The sequence below is a fragment of the Tachysurus fulvidraco genome, chromosome 14 (assembly GCF_022655615.1).
Source record: "Tachysurus fulvidraco isolate hzauxx_2018 chromosome 14, HZAU_PFXX_2.0, whole genome shotgun sequence".
NCBI lineage: Eukaryota > Metazoa > Chordata > Actinopteri > Siluriformes > Bagridae > Tachysurus > Tachysurus fulvidraco.
Window position 1 is genome coordinate 26192231 of NC_062531.1, and position 7500 is coordinate 26199730.

A 7500-nucleotide genomic window follows, 5' to 3' on the forward strand; every position below is an offset into this window, starting at 1 on the left:
CACCTCCAGGGTTGGGGGTTCGATTCCCGCCTCCACCTTGTGTGTGTGGAGTTTGCATGTTCTCCCCGTGCCTCGGGGGTTTCCTCCGGGTACTCCGGTTTCCTCCCCCGGTCCAAAGACATGCATGGTAGGTTGATTGGCATCTCTGGAAAATTGTCCGTAGTGTGTGTGAGTGTGTGTGTGAGTGAATGAGAGTGTGTGTGTGCCCTGTAATGGGTTGGCACTCCGTCCAGGGTGTATCCTGCCTCGATGCCCGATGACGCCTGAGATAGGCACAGGCTCCCCGTGACCCGAGAAGTTCGGATAAGCGGTAGGAAATGAATGAATGAATGAAGTATAGCTAACATAAATGTTTAGCTTAACTAACTAGCCTAACTAGAGTACATGTAAGGTTTAAAAAAACAAACACTTCACCCACTGCTGGCTGTTTACACAAATACATTTTTTTGGGCTAGAACAGTTTTGTGCAATTTTTATTGAAAACGTGTCTTGGCATAGTTTTAGATGTTTATAAAAGTGAACTCCGAGAGTTGATTATTTGGGTTTGCTAAAATTAGCTTCGATGTTAATCATACCAGGTGTTTTTAAAGCTCGCGATCCGAAACGTTTCGCTTCGAAATCGAGTGTGTTTTAGGTTTCGGAGATTGAAAGATTTGTCATAAGAGGATTTTTAGAGGCTCCGTGCCAGACCCTGTCCCACAGCACAACATTTCTATGCTTCACCTTTCCAAGACTGCGCTGCGGCTAATCCGAGGCGTTCTTCAGTCGGTCAGAAATGTCAGAAATGTGTTATTGTGGAATTTGGCTGAATCGCTGCATTATTGTGTCACCGGCGGGATTCGGCTCAACAATAATCACCTTTATCACGGAACATTCCACACTCTGTCTACACTCTCTTTCAGAGAGGAACCGCAGAACAAGAACACGGGACAGGAAGAGAACTTTCATATGGAGTGGGTTTATTTTTAAACACTTTTAACCCCTTAAACAAAGGAGGAGGAGGTGTGGCCTCAGCGTGTCAGTCACTGTGAAGGAGGTGTGGCCTCAGTGTGTCAGTCACTGTGAAGGAGGTGTGGCCTCAGCGTGTCATTCACTGTGAAGGAAGTGTGGCCTCAGCGTATCAGTCACTGTGAAGGTGTGGCCTCAGCGTGTCAATCGCTGTGAAAGAGGTGTGGCCTCAGCGTGTCAGTCACTGTGAAGGAGGTGTGGCCTCAGCGTGTCAGTCACTGTGAAGGAGGTGTGGCCTCAGCGTGTCAGTCACTGTGAAGGAGGTGTGGCCTCAGCGTGTCAATCACTGTGAAGGAGGTGTGGCCTCAGCATGTCAGTCACTGTGAAGGAGGTGTGGCCTCAGTTTGTTAGTCACAGTAAAGGAGGTGTGGCCTCAGTGTAACAGTCACAGTGAAGGAGGTGTGGCCTTTTTTGTAACAGTCACAGTAAAGGAGGTGTGGCCTTTTTTGTAACAGTCACAGCGAAGGAGGTGTGGCCTTGGTGTAACAGTCACAGTGAAGGAGGTGTGGCCTTGGTGTAACAGTTACAGCGAAGGAGGTGTGGCCTCAGTGTAAAAGTTACAGTGAAGGAGGTGTGGCCTCAGTGTAACAGTCACAGTGAAGGAGGTGTGGCCTCAGTGTAACAGTCACAGTGAAGGAGGTGTGGCCTCAGTGTAACAGTCACAGTGAAGGAGGTGTGGCCTGTATTCTGAAAGCTTTGTTATATTCCTGATCTTAATCTTCAGTAACTAGTAAATAATAACAACTACAAATGAACTACAGATTTAAGACTAAATTCTTTACTGCTTCATTTAAATATGTAAATAAATGACTAGCTTGCTAGCTGACTGGCTAACATGTGGTTCGTATAAGATAAAAACCCTAAAAGGACAGAAGATATAGAGACACTAGCTTGGTGCATTATGGGTAAAACAGACAGTTTATCAGTCAGCATATGAGGGAAGACAACCTGTTAATACAGATCCTGTGTCATGGTTTAGGACACAATCACTGGGACTTTAGTGTGTATGTTATACTGCGCTATTTTGGGACATCTGATCAAAGTAACTTCATAACGTGGTTATTTGGTTGTCGTTAGGTCTTATAAGAACACTGACTGAAGAAGGATTGTGGCGTTTGAGACGCAGCCCGTGTGTATTTTTGGGGACGTTAGTCGTATGTGTATATTTTCGGAGGCTCTGGTTCTGTAGCGGTAATGACAGGCCTGCGTAATGCGTGTGTGTGTGTGTGTATGTGTGTGTTGTGGGCTTTACTGTATACGGCTCAGACCGGAGCTGTGTTGTGGTCAGCCAATCAGAGGTTAGAAGGCGGTGGATCGGACCAGAGCTGTGTTGTGGTCGGTTGTTTCAAACTTTCCCATCTGCAGTGTGGCCGCTCTGCGGATTCGCTCGTTCGTCTCACCCAAGACTCGGGCTGAAGGTCAGAGGTGAAACCCTGCCCCATAACCGAGACCTTTTAAGTGGCCTACCACAGATAAACAACAGTTAGTGTGTGTGTGTGTGTGTGAGTGTGTGAGAGTGTGTGAGAGTGTGTCTATGGGAAAGAGGATTGAATAAAGTCAAACACATGACTAAATTAAATGTCCTTTTGTCTTTATAAGTTTAACGAATGGTAATTAAAGTGTGTGTAGATCAGATCTCAGGACTTCCTCAGACAGTGAAGCGAATGCTTTCCTTAAAAACGTAGAGCTTTTCTATCCTGCAGAAAATATCTTGAGTGAAAATATTCGATACCGAATGTAAACGTTTTAAAATTGGGCTTTGTCCAAATTCTGATGTAGCTTTAGATCATTAATAAAGAATCCAGAGGTGATGAATATTAATGAATATTGATGAATATTGATGAATATTGCATGACTGGACAGATTGGACTCACATATGATTAGTGCCCATGTGACAGAGATTAAAAGACTGAGATCAGAATTTATGCAACTTAAATCATCTCTGTTGTCTCCAGCGACTACATTCAGTAGAATGATGGGAAATTGGTGAGTTTCTGTGTATTTGGGGAAACTTCTAGTCCTGAATGTAAGCTGACAAACAGACGGATCCGATCTGAGCAAAGACGTGAGCAGATCCATGAAGTTAATTGTTGGGAAACCACACATTGGGGACCCTGACCGATATGATGGGAGCTCAGAAGACACTTGTGGAACGAGGCATGAGATTCGAACACATGATAGTTTAGAAATGAAGCTACAGAACATTTGCTAGCTCACAACTTACAAAGCAAACGTTTCACTATACAAGAACATAAAAATATAATAAAAAAAAGTGTCAGGGTTTATTTTTAAGTATTGTGACTATACCAAGACTAAACCGGAATCTTCTTGTAAATATATTGACGATGACCTCATGTCTGAACAGTTTCCACCTAGCATGATGAAAGCCACGCCCACTATTGGGTAAAACTGATAAAGCTCATCAGATGATAACCGGAACTTTCTTTCTCACTTGAAAGGCTTCTTTTGGCTTTTCGATTGTTTATTTATTAAAATAAGTTAAAGTGTTTGTGTGATTCTTGTGTTCTGATGTTGAGCTTCTTAACTACAGTTCTTTGGCTTAGGGTTAGGGTTAGGTTAGGGTTGGGGTTAGGGGTTAGGGTTAGGGCTAGTGGTTAGGGTTAGGGTTAGGGTTGGGGTTAGGGTTTAGGGCTAGGGGTTAGGGTTAGGGGTTAGGGTTGGGGTTAGGGGTTAGGGCTAGGGGTTAGGGTTGGGGTTATGGGTTATGGGTTAGTTTTAGGGTTGGGGTTACGGCTTAGGGTCAGGGCAAGGGGTTAGGGGTTAGGGTTAAGGGGTAGGGTTTACGGCTTATGGGTTAGGGCTAGGGGTTAGGGTTGGGGTTATGGGTTAGGGGTAGGGTTTAGGGGTTAGGGTTAGGGTTGGCGTTAGGGCTTAGGGTTAGGGTTGTCTATTTCTTCGTTATTTTAATTCGTTATAATTGGCGGTGACTAGCCTACGTGCGACTGGATCGAGTTTCCACAGCTTCAGCAATGTTTGAAAAATGTTGAGGATGTGAAGAGGAGGGACTTTATCTGAGACAGGAAACGCTGTGTTTATCCATGAGGACCATCTTAAAGGCTGTGAAGTGCAATACAATCCTATTGGCAGAGAGCAGAGGAAGTGGACGTTTTGCATGGGCAATTATGTCTGTTTACGTGATGGGGGGTAGAGAGGCACTTGTGATGGAGTGATAAAGTGATGGCGTGATAGACCCCCATTCTGGGGGAGAGGAAGTCAGATGGCGTGAGTCGAACCTCCAGAGACGATGAGGTCAGTGGCAAAGTCATGCCAACATCCGAGCAAGCGGACAGACTTTTTTTTTAATGTCTCTGTCTCTGAGCTTTCATTCGTTTTTCCATCCTTCTGTCCTCCGTTCTCTCTCCCTGTCCTGTTCAGTTTTACATATGGGACACAAACGGACATGGTTCTTTGATGTCTTCACCACAGATCTGTATCTGAGGAGCTAACTGTACCGTACATGCAGTCCTCCTCCCAAGATGCCAGGAATGAAAATATGCAGGAGATAAAAAGGGAGGGTATAAACACGTAGCTCATGTGAAAATGTTGCCTCCTAAAATCACCGTCGAAGAAAAACCCTCTCGTCTCTAATGCCAAGGAAACCGAGGGAACTGATCTGAAGAAGTAAACAAGTTACGTGGCGTCTCTAGCACGTGCTGGATGTAGCACGAGCTCACATTTCACTTTTGGATCCCTCCTGTCTTCTTAACTCGTCCTCTTTTATTACCCTTAAACCCCGACGCTTGTATTGTTGGCGTCGTCGTCCGTTTTACTTCGCAGGACTGAAAGAGTAGACGTGAGTGACGTAACCCGACGTCTACTCTACACCCTGTTTGTAAGATAACGGGTCAGGTCGTAATCCCTGGGATTGCGTGATCGTTTAATGAAGACAACCGATCAGAAATAAAGCGGCTGATGGACCGATACGGGTTTGAAGACCTGCCTGTGAAGAGATGTTGCTGTTGGTCCATCGTGAGTGATAGAGCAGGATCTCCTAACAAGCTTCACTCATGAACATCCTTTAGAGAGAGATTTAAACCTGGTAGAACTTCTAATGAAGCATGAACCAGTTTAAAGCAACACCTGTGAAAAGTTTCGATGCTTATGGTTCAGGATTATGATGATGTGATGTGATGAGAAGAAACAGAAGGGTCGACTCTTGGTTTAATATCTTCTATAGAAAACAAACGGCAGAAACCGTTGTACGGTGTTGAAGCTCCGTGTGTTTCCATGTGGTCCGGTGGTCTTGTCCTCCAAAAGCCCAACCCTCTTCTGTCTAACTCAAGCCTCCTCATTCCCAAAAGAACTTCTGTTTCCAACACCCGCTGACATCATTATGTAGATAAGAAGAACAGAGCTGGAGGTAGACACGGTGTCTGGAGCGCTGGCCTCTGAAAGGTCAGCAGGTTCGTCTCGGATACCGTGACCTCGGACTGACTTGATTAACGGCCAACAGCTGGACTTCCCATCGCCTTCGCGTATGGTCCGAAGGATGTTTTTGTTTTGTTTTTTCTCTCCCCGATTAGTCGTTGCTGATTTCTATTAGTTATCTATCAGTGTAGAAGGACAAAGGCTACGACGTGCTTCCTCTAACATGTTCTGTATACACCAGCTAACAGATGATGGTGTTCTGAAAGCCATCATCTTCCCCAGAGAGCAGCACGATTACGCTTTCAACTCCCGATCTCCTGACGATAGGCCGCGGCCACAGACAGTTTGACTGCTTGAAATCTCGAAAGGATGTTTTTTTTTAAAACTTTTTAACTCTCGGCTTGTTATTCTGCATGTTTACGGTGAGAGTGGATAAGTGTGTGACTCGTGGTGAATGAGTGAGATCTCGTGTATCCTGTAAAGTCGAGAAGAAAACCGAATATTTCTTTGTTAACTCTGTGTGTAGCTTCAGATTCACTTTATAAATAAACTTTATATTTAAATAAGTTCTCCTGTGGGGGGTGGGGGGCATAGTGGTTATCACGTTCGCCTCACACCTCCAGGGTCGGGGGTTCGATTCCCGTCTCCACCTTGTGTGTGTGAAGTTTGCATGTTCTCCCCGTGCCTTGGGGGTTTCCTCCGTGTACTCCGGTTTCCTCCCCCGGTCCAAAGACTTGCATGGTAGGTTGATTGGCATCTCTGGAAAATAGTCCGTAGTGTGTGTGTGTGTGTGTGTGTGTGTGTGTGTGTGTGTGTGTGTGTGTGAGTGAATGAGAGTGTGTGTGTGCCCTTTGATGGGTTGGCACAGGCTCCCCGTGACCCGAGGTAGTTCTGATAAGCGGTAGGAGATGAATGAGTGAGAAAAGTTCTCCTGTGTGTTTCCTCAGTCTCCTGCGGTTCCCTCACAGCCTCCGTACGTGTTAGAGGAAGACGAGGACTGTTATGAGGAGGCGGAGCCTTTTATTCCAGCCAATCAATCTACAGGTCAGTTCAGAACGGTACAAACGCTGACAAGCTGCAAAACGTCGGTAAGTACCGAATTGAGTACTGACAGGTTCATGTGACATCTCCTCAGATAAACTGGACTCAGAGAGCAGTCATTACGAGTCGTACGGAGAGGAAGAGGAGGACGTCCCTGTGGACAGAGCTCACTATATCCAGTGTGGCTCGTCTCAAACCTGCCTGCGACCTGCCCCTGAATCGCGGCTCTGCGAGTATCTGTGGAGGAAGAAGTGGCTCGGCCAGTGGACACGCCAGCTCTTCATCATTAAACAAGACTCCTTACTGGTGAGGAGGAAAGACGTACTGAACCCGAAACGTCATCTCGTTACACCTCAAGCTGCGCTCACCTTAATCATATTAATCTATATTTTGTCACCTTAGTGTTTTAAGTGTGCTAAAGACCTCCAACCGCTGCTGGAGATGAAGCTGTCAGGCTGTCAGGTGGTGTACAAGTCCAAACACAGTAAGAAGATGCAGCACGAGCTGAAGCTGGTGGGAGGATCAGACACACTCATCCTGGGCTTCCAGAGCTGCAGCCAGGCCGAGGAATGGAGGAAGGTCTGATACTGCGTACATACAGCTACGTCTACGGGTCTCATATGTGTGTTATTTAGCATCTGCGGTGTGTCTCACTGTGTGTGTGTGTGTGTGTGTGTGTGTGTGTGTGTGTGTGTTTCCTGTCTTTAGACCATCGAAGAGCTCACCGGCTCGTTATACTGTGAGCCGGAATCGACGTGTTCCTCCTCGATCATGAAGAGTGAAAGACTGGATTCTTTCAGGGTAATGTTATCATCATCATCATCATCATCATCATCATCATCATCATCTCTTACTTTCTCTTAATCATGTCTTCTGTTCCTCTCTGTCTGTAGTCCAGCTCGGTCCTTCACACTGATTCAGATGATGAGATCCTCTCTGTTCCTTCTTCTGCTCTGAGCAGCACTGAGATCAACAGCTGTAAAGACAGAGGTAGGTTTATTTATCAGTGTTTATAATCATTTATAATCCAACTCTGTGTTTATAATGATTTATTATCTTCCC

General features: G+C 45.7%; 1 protein-coding gene across 2 annotated transcripts in view; it reads left to right on the forward strand.

Annotated features, from left to right (window-relative positions):
• si:dkey-220o5.5 (actin filament-associated protein 1-like 2) overlaps positions 1-7500 on the forward strand; it is a 23873-nt gene that overhangs the window by 10601 nt on the left and 5772 nt on the right. For both annotated transcript variants that reach the window (XM_047799870.1, XM_027168239.2), the window contains exons 4-8: positions 6345-6441; positions 6533-6744; positions 6841-7017; positions 7147-7239; positions 7332-7428. In XM_047799870.1, the coding sequence (XP_047655826.1) occupies positions 6345-6441; positions 6533-6744; positions 6841-7017; positions 7147-7239; positions 7332-7428 (676 nt within the window). The remainder of the gene's footprint in view (positions 1-6344; positions 6442-6532; positions 6745-6840; positions 7018-7146; positions 7240-7331; positions 7429-7500) is intronic.